The sequence below is a fragment of the Anser cygnoides genome, chromosome 3, assembly GCF_040182565.1.
Source record: "Anser cygnoides isolate HZ-2024a breed goose chromosome 3, Taihu_goose_T2T_genome, whole genome shotgun sequence".
Classification (NCBI taxonomy): domain Eukaryota; kingdom Metazoa; phylum Chordata; class Aves; order Anseriformes; family Anatidae; genus Anser; species Anser cygnoides.
This window is the reverse complement of record NC_089875.1, coordinates 123,037,313-123,060,434: the sequence shown is the minus strand read 5'-3', so window position 1 is coordinate 123,060,434 and position 23,122 is coordinate 123,037,313. Positions and strand designations below refer to the sequence as shown.

The 23,122-nt window shown below is 46.6% G+C and overlaps 1 protein-coding gene across 1 annotated transcript in view; it reads left to right on the top strand.

The window, feature by feature from the left end:
- Positions 1 to 22,274, top strand: part of PPM1G (protein phosphatase, Mg2+/Mn2+ dependent 1G) — a 28,229-nt gene extending 5,955 nt beyond the window's left edge. Inside the window, exons 3-10 of the mRNA XM_048055200.2 lie at positions 13,845 to 13,930; positions 15,121 to 15,253; positions 16,689 to 17,158; positions 17,599 to 17,736; positions 19,014 to 19,248; positions 20,555 to 20,684; positions 20,983 to 21,085; positions 21,537 to 22,274. Coding sequence (XP_047911157.2) covers positions 13,845 to 13,930; positions 15,121 to 15,253; positions 16,689 to 17,158; positions 17,599 to 17,736; positions 19,014 to 19,248; positions 20,555 to 20,684; positions 20,983 to 21,085; positions 21,537 to 21,740 — 1,499 coding nt within the window. The 3' untranslated portion in view covers positions 21,741 to 22,274. The remainder of the gene's footprint in view (positions 1 to 13,844; positions 13,931 to 15,120; positions 15,254 to 16,688; positions 17,159 to 17,598; positions 17,737 to 19,013; positions 19,249 to 20,554; positions 20,685 to 20,982; positions 21,086 to 21,536) is intronic.
- The last annotated feature ends 848 nt before the right edge of the window (positions 22,275 to 23,122 follow it).

Genomic DNA, 23,122 nt, shown 5'->3' with positions numbered 1-23,122 from the left:
TTCCCTGTATCAGGTTACTCGAAGACTCATCCAGCCTGGCCTTAAACACTTCAAGGGATGGGGCATCCACAGTTTCTCTGGGCAAACTTTTTCAGGGCCTTACCATACTCAGAGCAAACTTTTTTTCCTTATACCTACACTAAATCTACCGTCTTACAGTTTAAAACCGTTACCTCTTGTCCTATCGCTACACTGCCTGATAAGAGTCCCTCCCCAGGTTTCTTGTCGGCTCCCTTTAGGTAGTGGAAAGTCACTATAAGGTCTCTCTGGAGCCTTCTCTTCTTCAGGCTGAACAACTCCAGCTCCTTCAGCCTGTCTTCATAGGAGAGGTGCTCTAGCCCACTGATTATCTTTGTGGCCTTTCTCTGTAATTGCTCCAATAGGTCTTTATAGTGTTGGGAGTCCTGCAGGTCCAGGTCTTTATAGTGTTGGGAGTCCTGCAGTTGAATGCGCTGTTCCAGGTAGGGTCTCATGAGCAGAGTAGAAGGGGAGAATCACCTCCCTTGACCTGCTGTCCATGCTTCTTTTGATGCGGCCCAGGGTACAGTTGGCTTTCTGGGCTCCAAGTGCACATCGCCAGCTCACGTCAAGCTTTTCATCCACCAAAACCACGTCCTTCTCCTCAGAGCTTCTCTCAATCCACTCATCGCCCTGCCTGTATTCATGGTTGGGATTGCTCTAACCCAGGCACAGGACCTCGCATTTGGCCTTGTTGAACCTCATGAAGTTTTCATAGGCCCACCTCAAGCCTGTCCACGTGCCTCTGGATGGCATCCCTTTCCTCCAGTGTGTTGACTGCACAGCTTGGTGTCATTAGAAAACTTGCTGAGGGTGCAGTCGATCCTGCTGTCCATGTCACCAACAAAGATGTTAAATAGTGCCGGTCCCGGTACTGACCCCCGAGGAACACCACTTGTTACTGATCTCCACCTGGACCTTGAGCTGTTGACCACAACTCTTTGAGTGCGACCATCCAGCCAATTCCTTACCCACCGAGTGTTCCGTCCATCAAGTCCATGTCTCTCCAATTTAGAGACAAGGATGTTGTGTGGGATAATGTCAAATGCTTTGCATGAGTCCAAGTAAATGTATCAGTTGCTTTTCCCTTATCTACCAATGCTGTGACCCCATCATAGAAGGCCACCAAGTTTTTCAGGAACAATTTGCCCTTAGTGAAGCCCTGTTGGCTGTCACCAGTCTGTTCTCAGTTCTGTGTGCCTTAGCATAGTTTCCAGGAGGATCTGCTTGATCCATGAATTATTATTATTATTGATGTCTTTGTCAAGTGAGGAATTTCATCTGCCAATGTCACACAAAAGCACAAGAGCCTGCCGTAAAATTTTGCAGATGACTTTAGTTTAGGTCATCCTGAATGATTGATCCATCACTTCTCACTTGACCCTCTCTTCCAGGTAATTCATATAGATGTAAAAGAACATAAATCCTCAAGGAACTCTACTAGTAGTCATCCTCCATTCTGAAAACTGTTTGCTTCTGTCAAATATTACCTGTTTTCCCATCGCAACTTAGTATATAAAACATTTGACTTACTTGAAAACATTTTGAAAATCTGTATGCAGTAAGCTAACTAAATGACCTATTTCTTCCTGCTCTTCGTATCTTTGAAAAAAATGGACCAGTTTGTGACATCCTCTGCCGGTTGTTTATTTCTGCCCATTCAACCAAATGTATGTATGTATCTGCTAATTCTGTTTCTTACAATTTCTGCTGTTTGTAGGGCTTGGATACCAGATGTGCTGGTCTGTAGTCTTGCAAACCCAGTTTTTTCCACTCCCCGAAGCTTTTTAGTTGTTGGTATCATATGTATGCCTCTCATTTCTCTGATATTGGAGTGAAATTAAGCAAAAGGTTACCTACCCCAGTTCTTGACTTCTTACTTTCATATCCGATTTCCTTTAGAAACAAGTTATCTAATTCTGCCAATTTGTAAATAAGAATTTAAGACTTATTTGTAGTAGTAGTCCTTATGAGAAAGATTGGTCTGAGTAGGTAGCTGACAAAACTAATAGTTCTTCAAAAGGTACAGTCTCTGACGTATTTAGATTGAATGTTTTGAAATTTTCTTCTTGAACTTCATCCTAGAGCATGCAGAGAACTATGTGGAGTACCTGCTGATGTCCCCAGGATTATCCTCCAGAGCATCTGAATGATGGATTGGTTCTGAAAGGCAGAGAAGGACAAAGGAGAAAGAATATAGGGATTTAGCAACTATTAAACATGTTATTTCTTATAGAAATTCAGAAACTGTTTGTAAGCATCTAACAGATAAGTAACAGCTAGCAAAAATTGGTCAAGAACAAATAATATCAAGCAGTGTATTTTTGTGTAACATCACTGTGTTAGACCTTCCTGTTATCTTAGAAAATCTATTTAATTTGTTGGGTATTAAAAGACTTTTGATGCTCTTGTGACATTCCTGTTAGTGTACAATATGAAGTAATGTGCTCTTGTTTTTTTAATACAACAGAAAAGATTTGAGGTAGATGTTAGGGAAAGCCGTTAATTAGGATAGCAAAGCACTGGCATAGATTTCTAACTTGTGTTTTAGATTTCTGGTGATTGAATTTCAACATTTTTCCTAGGCAAACCTTATCAGGAAGGATGCAGATATAGTATCCTATACTGAACTGGACTTTGAAGATCAACATTTGCCTATTCCTACTTTTGTATGATTTGATTGATGCATTCTTTAGTTTGAAACAATTCCTCAGGTTTGTCCCATATAAAAGAAGGTTTTAGGGTGGGAAACTCTCTAACCTTTCTTAGCTGTTAATGGAAAGAATAAATTTAATTTTGCTTTTATACCTTGTTTTCCTGTTATGAACAAGACTTACACTGTTTGAAAGTTGTAGCTGGCTTTCACATTGTAATAGGCTGTTTCACTTTCCTTTTTAGTTGCCCTGGCATCTTCCCTCCCAAACCCTGGAAAATGATATATAGGTACTCTGCACCACAAGCATGGTGTTTCTGGTCAGTCTCTGTTGCTACCTACACATGCTTTATCCTTTTAGCTGTTTTAATTTCCTTTTAATAAGCATTTTCATTTACACATAGCTCCCCACTTTGGAGCTCAACACTATCATAATGAGGTCTCCTTATTTTTTGCCCCAACAGCGTGTTTAAGTAGAATATAGCAAGTCCCATTGTAAATTTCTTCCAGTTAGCATGCAGTGTGGTGGAACTCTTACAGAATCACAGAATTGTAGGGATTGGAAGGGACCTTGTGAGATCATCGGGTCCAACCCCACTGCCAAAGCGGTCCCCTAGAGCAAGTTGCACAGGTAGGCGTCCAGATGGGTCTTGAATATCTCCAGAGAAGGAGACTCCACAACCTCCTCACCCTTTTTTTTTTTTTGTCGTCTTCCCTTCTGATCTAAGACAGAAGCATTCTCTATGCACTGTCATTTTCTCAGGATGGGAGTTAATATTCTGGTCTTAAATTTTTCTTTTCCTGTTTTGGCAGGGTATTCCAATTCATAGGGATTCTGTGGTATTCGTTGGTAGCTAGTTTACTTGTTATTTGACTCTAAGCTTTATTTTATATTCAAATTAAGTGTATGTGTCTAAATACAGATCAGATCTTAAAGGGAGATCTACTTTCAGCTTTGTGAAGATGAGATAGGATGGGTTTGTGCATGTACATGCACTGAAAAAGATTTAATCTAGGAACCTTTATCTCTGGAGGCCTTTGTCTTACCTAGGTTTCTAGGTGTTGGCCTCAAGGCTGCTGCCTGTTTTTGTCTTTACGTGTCCTATTCAAGCCTGTGCTCCCAGGGGTGGAGAAATTATACTGCAGAAAGATTCCAGCTGGGTCTTAGGTACTCTGGAACCACCTTTTCCTGAAATGCCAAGATAAATGGATTTTGTTCCATACTTTATCCTGCTTTTAAAACTGCATCAGATGTAGTTTTTGGCAGTGGCATATATCTGTGCAGAAATATGCTCGGAGACCTGAACTCTCTAATGTATGTGCTCACCTTTCTGCTTGATCTTTCAGACAGCCTGAAAACTCCATATGCTCTTTGGCAATCAAAAGCACTCTCTAATTCTTTACAAACATAAAAGTATGCTCTCTGGAGAACCCTCTAAATATTTACTTTATTATTGAATTAAGTTCTACAGATTCTATAGCTTACTTGATACTCCTGAAGGCTTTCCTACTGCATCTGTATCACATTAAGCAGGAAATGCAGCTGATGCTTTGGCATTACTTAGCTGGATGCTTCTCTGCTAGAAAACATTAATAACATGATTCATGGAGGCTTTGAGATTTTGACATTGGTTTAATACTGGAGACATGGAAGATGTGATCCTGAAATCATTGTTGGTTTATATATGAATAATTATATACTCTAAAGGTTCAGCCCCTGAAGGCTTTTGAAGTCCATGCCAGGTGAATGCACTCTACATGAGTGAATATCAAGCTGTGCTTTTGTACCTCTGCTTCTCCTCTGTTCTGTTTCTTGAAAATTATATTTGGTGAGATTTTCTTTTCTCTGCTATCTGAAAACCATCAGTGCCAGGACTCCTATGCAGTTTAAAATGCACCTTGGAGTATGTAGAACTTCTTCTGCAAGTTGCAAGCGATAGGTTCCATTCCTTCCTCTGGGCTGATAGCCCTGTGGTCTTGCCTACCATGGTTAATGGAAGAGCCTGCATGGCAGTTCCTCTCACGTTGTTTTGTTTTCTGTGTGCATACATCTTTTGGAAAATTTATTGTCTTACGGTTCAGCTTTGTGCTTCAAAGAGCTCTTCCCAACTTACATTTTGCTGGAAATGCTGTCTAAAATGCTTGTTACAGGTGAGGGCAACCAGCACCATTTGCTGTAGGTGTGCCTAGGCAACTACACAGCCTGAGCACTTCATTGCCAACAGATGATTCTGAGGCTTTTAGTTGCTTCCAATGCCCAGGTGAGCATGAGTGGTTTGGGGAATATTTTTATCCTAATGGATTGTCTGTTGCTTCTCTATATAGCCATAATAAGAGTGTACACTTCTGTGTATAACACAGAAATTGAAGAAGTGAGGGGATTTTTAATTTTGAGACAGTACTGCAGTAGGTGAGACACCATTGAAGACGAGTGGCATGTGGCTGTAAGAGGAGTAGGGAAGTCTTCTGCTTCGCAGTCTTTGCGGTCCGATCAAGGAGTCAGTGTTACTCAGTTGCAACTGGTGTGGCTTTAGTAGCTGTTCTCCTCCCTGTTCCAGTACCACAGGCAAGGAATATTATGAAGTTGAATCCTTTGGTTCCTAGTAAAACTAGCAGGGAAAGATAATGATAAAAAGCACCAAGCAGGACTGAGGTATCTAAATTGGCTTTCTTACCTGGCTCTTCAACCCCACTGCTGCTGCCCTCACCCTGGGCCTCAGTTTTCAGAGGGAAGATGCTTGTTACATAATGAGGATGAGATCTTGTTAAAATGTGGTGAGTGGGCTGATTTTTGGCATGTGTGAGCAAATCTGGGAGTATGTTACCTGATGAACTGAAAGGAGACGTTATTATCCAGCGGGGTAATTATACTGACTGCACCTCAACAAAACTGTAGAACGGTTCCTCTTTTGCCACTGCTGGCCCTGGTACTTAGTGCCCACTCAGTGTGCCAGTTGGGATCAGGCTTCTCCCTTGTATTCTCACAAAGGCTTTTTCAGTGAGAAAAACCTGATGGGTTTCTTGCTGTGACAGGTCCAGAAGTGCTGAGACAGAATATTTTAGTACGTCTGTCCGCATGTAGAAGATGAATTCCTTGAGCCAGTTCCGTTTCTCTGGCAGTGTTGGCAGCACTGTGTGTTGAGGTAGTTACTGATTCAGCTTATAAAACCCATTAGACCTCACCGGGACTGCTGTGCAAGCAACTAGGTCTCTGGTCTGTGTGCTGGGCTGGGAGCTGCCTCCTGTGCACCAAAGGGACACAGAGCTATTAGATTTGAGGACTCATTGTGATGAATCATCTTCTGCAGCCAGAGGACTCCAAAGGAGAATCTTGTTTTTCTAGAAATTTTGCTTAAAACAGTGTAAGTGAGCACTTTTGTGCCTTTTGTATAAGGGAGATGGGTACCACCACTACCAGCTCCGCTCACAGCAGGTGGCCTGGTTTGCAGGCAAACTGCGATCAATGAAGAGAGAAGATGGCCTTGCAAAGGTTCCTGTGCAAAGCCTTACTAGTTTGCAGGAAAATGTTGTGACATCCTGTGCTGGAGCTACAGGGGAAGCACCAAAAGTTTCTCATTTTCAGTGGCACCTAGAAGTTCTCCCAACAGTAACTTGTTTTTTGGTGGCCAGACAAATCAGAGACTTTCAGATCACTGCTTAGTCTGTGTCCCTATTTCAAATAAATGGCTTGTTTATATGTCAGAGCTTTTTGTATTGAGACTGGATTCCTGCTTCTGTGGTGACAGAGCAAGATATTTCTCTATTATATTGTTTTTATAGTGCTGCCAAGCATGTGGAGACCATTTTCCTATAGGCTGTCCACCATTCCATGCCTTACTTGCCTACAGAGACAGTATGAAAGTACTAAATCCAAGACTGTAAAGCTGTTGATGTCTTTCTCAGATCAAGCAGCCTGTTGCTGTGAAGAACATCCCTTGCCCCTACCTTTGACATGAAGATCGCAGTGTTCAGTCATCTTTTCCATCTGGTGGGTGATCAGGGGTCTGTGCTGGTATTATTAGATCTGTCAGCTGCTTCCAGTAGCACAGACTGCAGGGTGCTGTAGGCTCATCTGCAGACCCTACTGGGCAGAGACAGAGCTGCCCTTCAGTCACTCTCTTCTCCATTTCTGATCTAAGCAGGTGGCTTTGGCAATGCTCTTCTGTCAGAACAGTTGCCTGGTACGAGTAATGCAGGCTTTTACCCACACCGTTCCTGTTTAGCATTTGTATAATGCCATCGGGAAAACCTCTGAAGACCTTCAGGGTCTCTTTTTAATATGTTGGAGAGTGGCTTGGTGACTACATCAGCCAATTCCCTCAGGACCCTGGGATGCATGTCACCAGGGCCCATAGACATGTTAAGATGCATCAGGAGGTCCCAAACCTGCTCTTTGCTTACAATGGGAGGGACTCTGCTCCCTCAGCCCCCACCTAGAGGTCTGGGGACTCGAGAGATGTGGGAAGCCTGACCACTAGTGAAGACCAAGGCAAAGAAGTTAAGTACCTCTGCCTTCTCCTCATCTGCTGTTACCAGTTCTCTGTCTTCATTTGTCAGAGGTGATCTGCTCTCCTTAGACTTTCTTGTGTGGTCAATGTACTTGTAGAACCCCTTCTCGTTATTCTTTGCATCCCTCACCGAGTTTAGCTCTGTCAGTGCCTTGGCTTTCCTGATCCCATCCCTGCATGTCCAGACAGCATTTCCGTACTCTTCCCAGGGCACATGGCCCTGTTCCCACTGTCTGTGCGTTTCCTTCTTTTGCCTAGGTTTGACCAACAGGTCCTTGTTCAGCCATGATGGTTTCCTACCTTCCCTGCTTGATTTATTACATATGGGAATAGAGAGCTCTTGCATTACAAGGAAAATTTTCTTAAAGAGTTGCCAGCTCTGATTAGATCCTGTGTCCCTAAGGACATTGTCCCATAGGATCTCATTCACTAATTCTTTGAATGGCTGGAAGTTGGCTCTTCTGAAGTTCAGAGTCCTGACTTTGCTCTTAGCCAGGCCCATATCCCTTGAGATCACAAACTCAACCAGGGCATAGTCACTGCAACGCAGGCTTCCTCTAATCTTAACTTTAATGAGCTCTTCCGTATTGGTGAGCACCAAATCCAATAACACTTCTGTGGTTGGTTTGTCTAATACCTGGACCAGGAAGTTGTCCTCAGTGGACTCTAGAAGTCTCATGGATTGCTTACTGCTTGCCATGTGGCTTTCCCAGCAAACATCCAGGTTGAAATCCCCCTGGAGGATGAGAGCCTGTGAGTGTGATGCTTCTTGTAGTTGGCCATCATGCAGATGAAGTTGGAAGTGAAACAAATCTTACAAGGAGTGGTTGAAGGAACTGGGGTTATTTAGCGTAGACAGGAGGCTCAGGGGAGACCTTATCACTCTCTGCAACTACCTCAGAGGAGGTTGTAGCAGAGTGGGGGTCTCTTCTCCCAAGCAGCAAGTGATAGGACAAGAGGAAATGGCCTGAAGTTGCAGCAGGAGATGTTTAGGTTAGATATTAAGGGAAAAAAAATGAAATTCATTGAAAGGGTTGTGAGGCGTTGGAGCAGACTGCCCAGGAAATAGTTGAGTCATCATCCCTGGATGTATTCAAAAGATGTGTAGATGAGGTGCTTAGGTTTAGTGGTAGACTTGGCAGTGCTAGGTTAGTGGTTGGACTTGATGATCTTAGATGTCTTTTCCAACCTAAATGGTTCTAAGATCCTATGGAGGAGATTGTAGCTGCTCCTTGTGATGACTGGCAATCGTGTCAGTAGCCCACTTGGATGGAGCTTCTAATTTTTGACAAGATATTCATGCAGTTTTCATGGGTTTTCTCAGTCTGCTGAGGTACGCACAATGCATCACCTTGCTTACTGGTCAAACCTCTTCATAGGAGTGCGTATGTATAATTTCTAGGTCTAGGCCAAGATGCCAGCCAAGTCCTGGAACTCACTTGCCCATGGCACAAGTCCTGCGTTCTCACAGTTGTCTTCAGGCCAGGCTTTTCAGCTCACTCCCTATAGCATGATCAAGAAGCTGTTGGAGTTCTCTGCAAGTGAATGGTTGAGGCTGGAAGGGAGCTCTCAAGGTCAGCTGGTTCAGTCCCCCCAGTCAAGCAGGGCTCCAGCACCTGCCCAGCCCAGCAGTGCTGCTCCAGGCTAGGCCCGGGGCCTCTGGGCCCGGCCCTGGGCACCGCCGAGCAGAGCCCGGCTCCGGCCTCTCCGCGCCTCCCTGCGGGTCCTGACGGCCATGGGGGAGCTCCCCCGGAGCCTCCTCTGCTCCAGGCCGAGCAGCCCCAGCTCTCGCAGCCTCTCCTCACAGCACGGAGGCTCTGGGCCCGGCAGCACCCTGGGGGCCCCGGCCTGGGCTCTCCCTGCTCGGCCCACGTGTCCTCTCTGTGCTAAGGGGGGCCCACGACTGGACACCATACTCAAAGTGCAGCCTCACTGATGCTGACTAGAGGGGAAGGATCCCTTCTCTTGACCTACCGGCAATGTTTTGCCTACTGCAGCCAAGAATGATGTTAGCCTTAGCAGTGAGGGCACGTTGTTTTCTCACGGTCAACTTAGGTATCCACCAGGACTCCTACCTGGCTGCAACCTAGAGTTGCTTTCCATCTGGGTGGCCCCTAGCATTTTCTGGTGCCTGAGGTTGATCCTTCCCAGGTGCAGGACTTTGCACTTCTCTATGTTGAACTTCATGACATTTTTGTCAGCCTACCTCTCCAGCCTGTCAGCGTCCCTCTGGACAGCAGCACAGCCCTCTGGTGATCCCTCTGTTCCCCTCAGTTCTGCGTCATCTACAAGTTTACTGAAGGTGCGCTCTACCCTGTGGTCCAGATCATTAATGAAGATGTTAAGCAGAACTGGACCCAGTGCTGACCCCTGGGATAGTCTGCTCGTTACTGTCCTCCAGATTTGGGGCTACAGTTTTACGGTCTGCTAGATGAGCTAGTTTACACTCTAAATAAAAGCAGCGTTAATATAAGGATGTGTGGAGCATGTCCCTGACCCCTTGTTTCAGGACCATCTCATAGAGCATTCAGATCTGCTGGGTGGCTGTCTGCCATTGTCCAAGACCATGCAAATGTTTTCCCCAATGGCCATATTACCTCTCTGAGAAGCCTCTGCTCACTCCCTGCAGCTTATCACTTGATATGGAAGACCTGTCACTGCAATTACTCATTACTGCCTATTACTGCCTCCATCACTCTCTCATAGAAACTGTTTCATTTTGTCTCTTAAATAAAAACGTTATGGTATCATCTGTAATAGACCTTAATGACTGCGTATAAACATGGTACAGTGTGATTCTTTGTTCAGTTTGTCTCATGGCCAGTAGTTTTCAGTTTACCTATTGAGCATGTGGTGTATTGAAAATTTAACTTTTTAAGTGAAGTGCTGTCTTATATACCTATATGCAAGTTATATACCTTACGTAAATCATGCTTAGTTCTATCAACCAAAATCATAGTATCTTTATGAGCAGATGTTGAGTTGGATCGATGACATCTGCTTTCAATAAGTCTGTGTCAGTGGACATTGGTTGGCAATGGACTGACAATCTTTATTTCTCTGCCAGATCTGTTGTCAGGTCACCTTGGTTTTTCCTTTTAAGTTCTTATTAAAAAGTTCTTATTAAAGAAGTGCTAGGATCATTTGTATTTCTCTTACATCATTTATTTACCTGTGATCTTCCAGGTTTTTTGTCAAAAAATCTCTTCCACTGCATTTTGGAGAGTATGGTCAGAATAGAGCTCTGTTTCTTTGTTGTGTAGATCCTTAGCGTTGAACTTTCTGCAGTGCTATTTAACTAGCAACAGTCTTGCAAGGTTTCTGTTCTTTGGCAGTGGCCACTTAATCCCTTTTGTGTGGGCACGTTTGAGAGGTCCGTGTCCGCTGTTCCTTTTTATTTTTTTCTCAAACTCACCATCTCTTTACTTCCAACCATGTTCTCTTTCTATTTCCATTCGTTTCTTGTCTCTGTCCTTTGCTGAGCTGATGGCTAGCTACTTCTCACTCCCTCAATTCCATGACTGCCCTTTGCTTCACAGAGCTTTTGCTCTTCATGGCCAGCTGTCTGAACAGACGGTATTTGTCTGGAAGAAGGAAAGGACAGGGAAGTAAAGAGTTGACTGGCTCTTAGAGTTGTGTCATAAAAACCTTCCTTCTGTAGCCAGGAGGGAAGGAGCATGTGTGGCCTTTACCTATAGCTATAGGAAGGCCTGCATTATACTTCCTCAGGCTGAACAGTCCTAGCTCTCTGTCTGTATTTGTGGGAGAGGTGCTCCAGCCCTCTGATAAACTTTGTATCCCTCCTCCAGACCCACTCTAACAGACCCACCTCCTTGTGCTGGGGGCCCCAGACCTGGATGTAGCTCTGCAGGTAGGGCCTCACGAGGGCAGAGCAGAGGGAGACAGTCACCTCCCTTGCCCTCTGGCCACTCCTTTGTTGGTGCAGCCCAGGATGCAGTTGGCTTTCTGGGCTGCAAGTGTGCTGCTGGCTCATGCCAGGTTTTTCATCCACCAGAATCCCCAAGTCCTTCTCTGCAGGGCTGCTCTCAAGGAGTTCTTCTCCAAGTCTGTACTCATGTCTGGGATTTCCCCGAACCCAGGTGCAGCACCTTGCGCCTAAGCACTTGTTGAATCTCATTAGGTTCACAGGGGCCCACTTTTTTTAGCCTGTCCAGGTCCCTTTGGATGGCAACCCTTCTGTTGTATCGACTGCACCACTCAGCTTAGTGTCATTTGCAAACTTGCTGAGGGTGCATTAAATCCCATTGTCTATGTCAGATAGAAAGATATTAAACAGTACCAGTCCCAGGACAGAACCATGAGGGACACTGCTTGTCGCCAGTCTCCACCTGGACATGGAGCCGTTGGCCACCACTCTCTAGGTGCAGCCTTCAAGCCAATTCCTTACCCACTGAATGGTCCACCCTCCAAACCCATCTCTTTCCAGTTTGGAGATCAGGATGTCATGTGGGATCGTGTCAAAGGCCTTACAGAAGTCCAGGTAGATGACATCCATCGGTCTTCCCTTGTCAGTTGATGCAGTCGCTCCATCACAGAAGGCCACCAGATCGGTCAGGCACAATTTGCCCTCGGTGAAGCCGTGGTGGCTGTCCCACATCACCTCCTGGTCTTGCATGTGCATTAACATTGCTTCCAGGAGGATCTGTTCCGTGATCTTCCCAGGCACAGAGGTGAGGCTCACCGGTCTCTAGTTCCCCAGGTCTTCCATCAACCCTTTTTTAAAAGTGGGAGCGATGTTTCCTTTTTTCCAGTCACCAGGGACTCCACCTGACTGCCAGGACTTTTCAAATGGGCTAGAGAGAGGCTCGGCAACTCCATCAGCCAGTTCCCTGGGGACCCTGGGAGGCACGGCATCGGGCCCCACAGACTTGTACTCGTTCAGCTTCATCAGGTGGTCTCCAACCTGCTCTTCGCTTACAGCGGGAGGGACTCGGCTCCCCCAGCCCTCATCTTCGGGTTCAGGGAAACAGAGACGTGTGAGGCCTGACTGGCGGTGAAGGCTGAGGCAAAGAAGTTGTTGAGTACCTCAGCCTTCTCCATGTCTCTCGTTACCAGTTCTCTCCTCTGCCATTTATCAGCAGGGGGTACGCTCTCCTTGGCCTCTCTTTGCTGGCCAGTGTACCTACAGAATCCCTTCTGGGTTTTGTTTTGTTTTTTTTTTGTGTCCCTTGCCAAGCTCAGTTCCATCCGTGCCTTGGCTTTCCTGATCCCATCCCTGCACATCTGGACAGCATCCCTGTACTCATCGCTGGCCACACGTCCCTGCTTCCACTGCCTGTGCATTTCCTTCTCACATCTCAGTTTGACCAGCAGGTTGCTGCTCAGCCATCCCAGTTTTCTGCCTTCCCCATGTAAGAAAGTGAGCAGGGGGATGGAGAGTTCTTGTGCTCTAAGAAAAACATCGTTAAAAGAGTTGCCAGCTGTGCTCAGCTCCTTTTTCCCTAAGGTCAGTGTTCCAGGGGATCCTGTCTGCTAGATCTTTAAATAGCTGGAAATTTGGTCTTCAAAAGTTCAGGTTCTTTGCATCTTACATTCAAGCCTAAATTACTAGATCGTTCATTCACAACTTGCACTATTCTTTCTGGTCCCCGTTGCTGATCCAAACTACAGAAATTCAGGATCCCTCATGCCATTTAATGTTCTTCCTTATTAGCACCTTCATGATCACAAAAAATGTCTACTGTGCTCTGTTGCATACTTGACAGTAAATGGCTTGAAGCTGCAACAGGGGTGGTTCAGGCTGCGTATCAGGAAAAGGTTCTTTGCTGAGAGTGGTCGGGTACTGGAACAGGCTCCCCAGGAAAGTGGTCATGGCACCAAGCCTGCTGGAGTTCAAGAAGCTTTTGGACAATACTCTCAGACACATGGTCTGATTTTTTTGGGTGGTCCTTTGGAGACCCAGGAGTTGGACTCGATGATCCTTGTGGGTCCCTTCCAACCTGGAATATTTTTTGACAGTATTAATTACTAAGCTGCTGGAGTGTTTTCAGCTTCCAAATTTTTTTCAGCGGCTCTAGGAGTGAATGCTTGATTTATGTTGTTGACTTTTGATCTGAGTTATCCTCTGTGCTCTCAGCAACCTGGTGTTCTGGCCACCTTTTATTCAGTCATGCATGCACACGCCTTCCTGTACCAAGGTGACTGTTCTGCTGATTGGGACCCCCATCTTTCCGAAAGGCTCATCTCAAGGCTGTGACGTTGTTTTTTTGTTGGTCTAGAACATACACTAGAATACATAATGCTCACTTTTTGTGTGGCTCATCATGTGTCAGTAATTCTCTGAGAGCTTGTTTATACTTGCGTTTACATGCGAAAATGGAGCTTTCTAAGTAGAATGGGTCTAAACAGTTGGCCTAATGGCCAAAATGAGCTTTTCAGGAAGTTTCTAGCATTGGCTAAACCTGATGGGTGAGAACTCATTGAGGTTTCCTAGGGGTCATCAGCAAATCCTGCTGTTCTGGAAGTGCAGCCTTCTGGGAAGTGTACGTGAGATCCACAGCAGTCTGCTGCTGCTGCATGATTTCTCCATGTCTGGATTAGTCCTGGTTTGTGTCCCAAGATTTGCCTCAGGAATTCAGTTGCTTAAGAATACATTTTGCTTCTGGGAGGACCACCCTCTTTAAATGATTTGTGCTCTCTTTCAGGAGAAGAAGTTGCACTGTACTGTGCCAAGTATCTCCCTGAGATAATCAAAGACCAGAAGGCCTATAAGGAAGGCAAATTGCAAAAGGTAAGAATGCAGCACTGCCCTGGAACCAAGTGTAAGCATCAGTGCAGAAAAGAGCCCTTGTTAGGTATCTAGTACTTAAATACTTCCCCGTTCTTCCAAGATCTGTCTGTCCCGTCTTCCAAGGGTATCTCCATTTCTCTTTCCCTTCGTTGTTTCTAGTTTATACCAGCTGTTGATTGTATTTTCAAAGATAAACATTCTGTTTTCCATCTTTCTCTTTTTTTTTTTTTTTTTTAATTTTCAGACTCATTCCAGTCAAGGTAGTGAGTTGGTTTTTTGAGTGTAGTTTTCTGGGTGGTTGTTGTTGTTTGGGGACAGGGATAGTTTTTGGCAGAGGTGGAAGGTTAGAACAAATCAGGGTGTTTGTGTCTTGCTTCTGCCAAATGATCTCTCTCTATATTGTTATTCTCCCTCATAGCAATAACACCTGGTCTGACATCAGGTATCCCCAGAGTTGGTGCTGGATTGTCAGCAGTGTGGGTGAGGGGAAGGCAGTCGCTCTAGAACTTCCATCTAGATCTAGTCTGAGGATAGCCTACAAAGCAAACTCGAATCAATTTGTGGCTCTTGCTCTATGGCCAAGACACCCAAGTATTATGCTTTGCTGATTCCACACTGGGATGTGTTCACTGACTGCAGTAAGCCTGTCTGCTAAGCAAGGGAGCGCCTGCTTGCTGAACCATTCCTCACAATGGCGTTGAATGCTATCCTGTCCTCAGGTCTCCTGTAGACTTCAGGAAGGCCTTAAACACTGTCTCCCATATGATCCTTATAGACAAGCTGTTGATTTATGGGCTGCATGTGCAGACACTAAGGTGGACTGAAAATTGGCTGAACAGCCAGAGCCATGGTCCCTGGGCGCTGGCTCTGAATTGGCCCTGATTGACTTGCGGGGGGGGGGGGGGGGGGGGGTGACCAGATGAACCCCAGAGGTGCCACCAGCCTTGACCAGTTTGGGCTCCAATTCTGTATGGTTAGTTTTGGAAGAGTCTTGATCGCAGCAGGTATAGAATCATAGAATATTCCAAGTTGAAAGGGACCGACAAGGATCATCAAGTCTAACTACTGGCTCCATGCAGGACCACCCAAAAATCAAACCATATTTCTGAGAGGATTTTCCAAAAGCTTCCTGAACTCCAGTAGGCAGAAGATGAAATTATGCACACTCTTATGTCTGTGTTCATATCTAGGCCCTGGAAGATGCTTTCTTAGCCATAGATGCCAAGCTCACCACTGAGGAGGTGATTAAAGAGCTCTCTCAGATGGCTGGGCGACCCCAAGATGATGAAGATGAAAAGGAGAAAGTTGCTGATGAAGATGATGGTAAGTCAGATGCCACTGAATAGGTAAGACTGCAGCTCTAGGCCAGGGACTGAGAGATATTGGACCAGGTCTCCATTAACAGAAGGTTCGCTTCTCCAAATTAGCCAGTTCAATTTCAGCTGGAGCTGCCACCTCTCGGTACTGTCTCTTGCTTTGAGCTGGTGCTAGGGGTATTTTGATTCATTTAGTAGCTTAATCATATGGATAGTAAAACAGCCTGTCAGAGCTTTCCATAGGATATCCTCTATGGGGTGCAAGCTTCTAGGATGTGTCAGAAATCCCTGAGCTGGGAAGTGGGCTAAGTTATAAAAATTAAATGGTATATGTCTGATGCTAAGCTCTGTCAGGCTGGCGGCAGACAAACTACAGACAGGATTGAATTAGATTCTCGTCTCTTTTCAGTAGTTCTTTCTTACAAAGAAGCGAATATGCTTTTTCCATGAGCAAGTAGTTGCCAGATCATGAAGCCAGATAGAAAGTGAATCCCAGGGTAGAATCCTGTGCTGCTCTTGGCTGAATAGCTTGTGACTAACCTTGAAGCAGATATAAAGCTGTAAATCACTGTGAACAGTGTGTTGATCTGAAAATGCTGTGTTTGTTGGTTCTTGTTCCCCAGCTGACAGGGACGAAGGGTTTTTTTTGTGTGGTTGCTTTTTTTTTTCATTTTTGTCCTATACTTTAAGGACTATTTGGGATATTTCTGTTTATTTTCCTTTTGGCATTAATCAGCAAAGAAGAGGATAACCAGGGGGATGTCAACAAGGAAATGGTGGAAGTTATCTAATACCAGTGGAGTTTCTGGTCCTTGGCTCATAGTTTAGGGGGTCATCCTATTTTCTGTCTAGTGTCCTGCATACCTAAAGCTATTTTATTATCTGATTGCAAGTGTCTAGATTGCAAAAGGACCCCAAGCAATTGCATAAGGCCTATGGAGCAAATGCTTTAATGAAAATTTCTTGTTCATGCTGCAGTGTTAATGAACAAATCTGCACATGAAAGTGGTCTATCTGCTTCCGCAACAGCTTCACTTGAGCCTGCACTGGTGAAATATGACTCTATACCCTCCAACCTCACATCTTATTTAAATGCTTCTGTGCTGCCTACAAGTCAGCAAGATAGCATCAGTGGCCTGAGGCACTGGGGTAACTTGCAGACTGCTTGCCTTGGCAGTGGATAGAAGACCTTTCTCTGCCATTTGCATATTGTTCATCTGCAGCGCTTGGAAGCTGTGGGACAGTGCAGGCCTGGCTATGTTTGTCCGTGCCTGGTGGTGATCAGCAAGTTGAGCATTGCTGAAACATGTCTGCAAATAGCAACCTCCAGTCAGGGCAACTCACTGCTGAACCCAGTGTGTGTTGCACAGCTGCTGCTATGGTGATATGTCTTGCTTTCTGATCCTCTTTGTCCTCACCCCACTCCCCCTTTCCATTTTTAGTGGATAATGAGGAAGCTGCTCTTCTGCATGAAGAAGCCACAATGACCATTGAAGAGCTTCTCACACGTTATGGACAAAACTGCACCAAGAACCTCAAACAAAAGTCCTTAGCTCCAGCTGGGGAGAACGCTACAGAGGGGACAGGCAAGCAGCATGATGGGGAGTCAAATATGAACGGAGAGGCTGACCCAGGGGAGCTTATCGACCACAAGGAGAGGAAGAATGGGAAGCCAGATGAAGAAATCACGGGTATTTCCTCCACCTCAGACAAAGCCAACGCTGGAGGCAACAGCCCTGCTCTGCAGAAGCCTGAAGTAGGCAAAGGTGACGAGGCCGTCACCTCTTCTACTGGGGAGGCCGGGCCCTCCTGCTCCTCTACGGGAAAGCCCCAGCGCACAACCAAATCCAAATTTTTTGAGGACAGTGAGGATGAGTCAGATGAGGTTGAGGAAGAGGAGGAAGACAGTGAGGTAGGAAACAGCACTGGGACAGAGTGGCCTTCTGGCTGGGCAGAATGCATTGCTTGCTGTGGTACTTAAGCTACGAGTCTCTGGCTCATCCTAGGTGTGTCCTGGGAGTAGGTTTTTCAGATCGATACTTTGAGACCATCTCATGGGAATATTGGGGATTGTTTAGACTCTTAAACTCTGAGGGAAACATACACTCATCTGTGCAGCAGCCATAGTGGATACCCATTGGTCTTTCTGCATGCACCATCCCTCCATTCACTGTGGTAGTTGGAAACTAGCTGTTCTGTTCGTAGACATCAGGTCTGGGGAAAACTTAACAGGCCATTTCACTCCTCTGGGGCAAACCAGTCTCATGTCATTACATTGGAGGGACCAGCTGTCTGGGGAGGGCACTAAGAGTGTCCTGTGTGACTCCTGGTGGTATCTTTTGTTTCTTGTAGGAATGCAGTGAAGATGAGGATGGTTACAGTAGTGAAGAGGCAGAGAATGAAGATGATGAAGATGACACTGAAGAAGCAGAGGAGGATGAGGATGAAGAGGAGGAAATGTTGTTACCAGGCATGGAGGGGAAAGAGGAGGTGCACACCTTGTTCCTGTGTTCTGCAGCATAGTGTGGAGCCGAGGGCACATGGGGAGCGGGGAGGAGGGGGCGTGTAGCAGGGGGTTATTTCCATTCAGCTGGGGATAAACATCCCTTCTGTTCTCCTGAGGCTGAACACAGCTGCTGACAGACTGACTTTGTGAGAGACTGAGGGATAAGGCTTGGATCTGGGCAGCAGGTTGAGATTAGAAGAGGCTGACTCCACTGCAGGGTTTGCTGTGCTTAGAAAGTGCTGGGGAGGGTTTAGCATGGAAGGGAGTGTATGACAGCAGGACTGCTACAGCTTCTAAGGTGCCAACCTTCTCTCTTTGAAGAGATGTCCTGGCTTGCAGTGAGGCGTCTACTTGAGCTGGTGCTGTGGTTTAACCCGGCCGGCAGCTAGGCACCACGCAGCTGTTTGCTAACCCTCCCCCCCACCCCCACCCCCCACAGTGGGGCAAGCGAGAAAATAGGAAAAAAAAAAAAGTGAAAGCTTGTGGGTTGAGCTAAATACAGTTTATTAGGACAGAAAAGAAATGAAAATAATAGTGATAATAGTACTATTAATAATAATGTGTACAAAGTAAGTGATGCACAGTGCAATTGGTCACCGCCCGCTGACCGATGCCCAGCCTATCCCCGAGCAGCAGTCCCCTCCCCCAGCCAGCCACCCCATATTAATTGTTGGGCATGACATCAGGTGGTATGGAATACCCCTTTGGCCAGCTGGGGTCTGCTGTCCTAGTTCTGTCCCCTCCGTGCTCCAGATGCACTCCCAGCCTGCAGGACAACGTGAGAAGCTGAAAAGTCCTTGGCTTAGTGTAAGCACTGCTCTGCAACAATTAGAACATCAGCATGTTATCAACATTATTTTCATCCTAAATTCAAAACACAGCACCCTACCAGCAGCTAGGAGGAAAATTAACTCTATCCTAGTCGAAACAAGGACAGTTGGGCTGGGGCTGGAACTGCTGCATTAGAGCTGAGGATATAGCAGGGTGTGTTGAACAGTGGAGAATCCTGAGCCCTTTGATGCTTTGTGAGGCTCGAACAAAGGTATGGCTTGACCGTGCCTCTCAGTGAACATGCTACTGCCAAGTTTCATGCTTCCCTCAGGCTTTTCTCCATTGTTCTGTGTGTGCTTATGGAAAGCAGGGTTGAAATGCAACACCTGAGTTTGGGACACTGCTGGGCATGTGGTGGGCAGTGCTGGTTCCTTTATGACCTGTGATAGAGCAATGGGAAGGAGTCTGAGCAAAAATGTTTTTCTTGCAGCCTGGCTCTGACAGTGGGACAACTGCTGTCGTGGCCCTTATCCGGGGCAAGCAGCTGATTGTGGCTAATGCGGGAGATTCTCGCTGCGTGGTGTCAGAAGGTGGCAAAGCTGTCGACATGTCGTATGACCACAAACCAGAGGATGAGATAGAATTGGCCAGGATAAAGAACGCTGGCGGCAAGGTCACCATGGATGGGAGAGTGAATGGTGGTCTCAACCTCTCCAGGGCAATTGGTGAGCAAGTCCAAGTGTGTGAATGCTGGCATGCCTGGCCTCAGGGTGCTGCGCTCAGGACATACGTGCTTCCAGCACTTGCCAGCCACTAAGTTTCATAGAGTCATAGAATGGGTTGGGTTGGAAGGGACCTTAAAATCATAGAAATCCAACCCCCCTGCCATGGGTAGGGACACCTCCCACTAGATCAGGTTGCTCAAAGTCCCATCCAACCGGGCCTTGAACACTTTCAGTGAAGGGGCATCCACAACTTCTCAGGGCAACCTGTTCCAGTGCCTCACCACCCCCAGAGTAAAGAATTTCTTCCTTATATCTACACTAAATCCGTCGTGTTTTAGTTTAAAGCCATTACTCCTTGTCCTATCATTTACACTCCCTGAAAAAGTTTAAGAAACAGTTTTCAGTTGGTTGATGTCTAGAACGTATTCAATATTTCACATGGTGAAATTTCAGTCTAATTAGAGAAAATAGCCATGAAAATGGCAGACGTCAGTAGAGAGAGGCACCCAACACCTGCCAGGCTTCAGTGTAGGACGTGGTGTGTGAGGCCTCCAAGGCTGTTGTGCCCACAGCTGGATTGTCAGAAGCCATGCCACATAAACTGTCCCCAGAAAAAAACAACTTGACTTTTGGATAGAGAGGATGTTTTCCTCTCTGTACTTCTATTGTTAGGAGGCTGTTGAAGGACCTTGGTGTGTTGCTTACCGAGTACCTAACTTTATACCAGTTTGAGCCCACTTGTTCTGGAGTCAGACTTGTCTTTTAATTGCACAAGCTCTATTCCCCTTGCTACAATGCTTCAGGCAGCACCTAAGCACTGTTTGTACGCTGACATATCTGGCCCTGGACAGCCTGAGCTTCTTGAAAAATGAGCATCTATCATTATAGCAGAGCCAAGTGTTCAGGTGAGCTGCAGATCCTGCTCTAACACATGGGATAGCTCACCTCCTGAGTGCTGCTGCCAGTTTTCAGCTGGTTTTGTTAGACATCATGTGCTGTTGGTCTGATATTGCCCCAGGAAGTGGGGAAGTGGCAACTGGTTTGGGGTGAGGAGATACTGAACTGAGGAAGGCTCCTCTGTGCCTTTGTATGGTAACAGTGTGGTGGGCTCACCTAAACTGATGCCTTCGATGTGCAGCAGATTTCTCTCAGTCACATGTCTCCACAGCCAGGTCTGCTCTGTGGAAGCACTGGTGCCAATTCTGTTAGGGCTGCTGTTCAGCAGAGTACTGTTTCTCACTGTTTGGAGTAGGCAGCATTGCCAAGGCCCAGTGACAGCGTAAAGTGATCCTCCTCTCCACTGCAGGTGATCACTTCTACAAGCGGAACAGGAATCTGCCTCCAGAAGAACAGATGATCTCTGCCTTGCCCGACATCAAAGTGCTGACAATAAATGATGACCATGACTTCATGGTCATTGCCTGTGATGGAATCTGGTATGTAATGAGGGAGCGGTTGTGCCTCTTGGGCCGTCGCTACCCTGGTCATTCTCTGGAGCTGGGCCTCAGGAAGTCCCAAGGGGCATGGCTTCAGCCCTTATTTTCTCAAAGAGTTAATTCTGGCTCCTGAGGAGCTGTTCTCAGATGGAGGAACATCGCAGTGTGCTGAGCTTTGAACCCTCCTGTTCCTCACTATGCAGTCTTGTTACCATCAGCTCCCTGCTACAGTGGAACTATCTCAGGACAGTGTGGTATGGCTCCCTTTTCTAGCCCTTCTGACTTTTCCACTCTACAGGAATGTGATGAGCAGCCAGGAAGTGGTGGATTTCATCCAGTCCAAGATCACCCAAAAGGATGAGAATGGAGTCCTGAGGCCGCTCTCCTCCATTGTGGAAGAGGTAAGGTCCATAACACCCCTTCAGTTGTTTCACCATCCCTTTCAGCCCACAGTGTTTCTGCATCCCAGCTTGGTGCCTGACTTAATTCCTTCTCCATCAGACTGGTTTGTTCAGCGCTTGGGATATCTGGCAGCACTTGGGCTGCAACGCTGGCTCGTACAGGAGCAGAGAGCCACATCTGAATTAGAATTTGGTTCCTTTGTCACCCTGACCAGTGTCTCTGACCTCTAGGTTATTGTCAAGCTGAAGGAGTTTCTGTCTGCTTTGAGAAAAACAGAGCTGCTGAGGCTGGTTCTCTGGTTTGGCTGTAAACATCATTTGAGCCCAGCCCTTGCCATTCTGGCCTAGCAGCCCCTAACTAAGCTGCTGTCAGTTGATAGACTGGGTCCAATGGCATAGGTTATTCGAAGGGTGTCTGTGCACTCTGCTAATCTGTCCTGTCCCTCCTCAGCTGCTGGATCAGTGTTTGGCTCCAGACACTTCAGGGGATGGCACTGGCTGCGATAACATGACCTGCATCATTATCAGTTTTAAACCCCGTAATACGCACCCACCGGCCGAAAGTGGGAAACGGAAACTGGAGGACATGGCAGCACCGGCAACACCAGCAGAGGAGAATGGCAGTGATAACAAGAAGAAGGCCAAGCTGGAATAGCAAGCCTCGCACAAGGACTTTGCTGTGCGCTCACCAGACTCTTGTTTCTTAAACATGCTGAACTCAAGACTCCAAAGTCTTGTCCTTTTTTTAGCCTTAGCAGAGGCCTTGTTTGTCAGTGTCCCGGTTGGGGGGTGGGGGGCGGGTCTGGTTAGCAAGGGCATGTCACACTGTTCATCTGTAACCATTCCAAAGAATGAGCCAAGGGCAGAACTGCACACAGGAGCAGCCACCAACCACGGCGCAGGAGCCCGCCATAGGTGGCAGCCTCTTAGCACAGAGCCCTGTGGTTAGAAGAAGGATGTTCCCTCCCCCCATCGTCTCCATGTGGTTGTTGCCATTTCTGTGCCTGTGACTTTCTGTTCAGAGGGAAGAACTTTTTCACTGTTGAGGTTTTTTAATCTGCACCCGATTATTTAAGGCCCTTTCTGTTTTTATTTGTGAAACAATCTGGCTGTGGTGCTGCTGCCACACCTCATTCTGTTGTACACTTTCAATCAATACTTTTTTCAAACTAAAAGCCCAGAAAACATAGTTGTACTTCTGGTCCTTGGTTCTTTCCTGGATGTGGGGGGGTAAGGAAGATGGGGTGAGGAGGAGGATGTCTCTCTTCCCTGGTGTCTCAGGGCGCTGTGGGGGTTATGTCTGCAGTTCACAAGAAGAAGCTGGCTTCTACTGTGCGGTTGCAGAGCCCAAGCCCCTGCTGCAGTGCTTGGGCCTGCTGCCTATCCACTTAGCCTGAGATGGCTCAACTGAGGGCAGTCTGTTACGCACAGAACAGGAGAGAAGTCTCTGGAGATGGTTTCTGTCTGCTGAACAGATGTGCCTACCAGTCACCCTCCTGAACTAACCTGCCTGCAGCATGCTGCACCCCATCTAGCTGCATGCTCTCTTCAAGGTCTGACAAGGCAACTCCTGCCTGCTGGTGTGCTGGGTGATATAAAGCTTGTATGGCTTGTGTCAATACCACAGCTGCTCCTGCAGAGGTGAAGTCCCTTGGCTATAAACCACTGATGGAAAGGTCAGCTGCTGTTCCCTGCTGCTGTACCCTTCACCTTCCACCTGATATGGTGGGAGCACAGATGGAGTTTACAGGCTAGGTTACATGCTGTAACATCATCCAGATGCACCAGGGTTCCAGTGTCATAGGGATGTGCCCTTTGCAATGCCTTTCACTGTAAGCTTTCCCTCTTGAAGGTGAACTTTACCCTCCTGGTCCTGGCCTGTTGTCTCAGACTTGTGTTCTACAATTCAGTCAGCCCATGCTGCACCAGCCTGTACAGGTGTATCTTACACCATCTTTTGTGACAAGGTAAGCCCCTTCCCTGGTGGTCCTGAGCTTAAGCCCCTCTGTTAAGTATCTCTCCAGTCATGATGTGCCC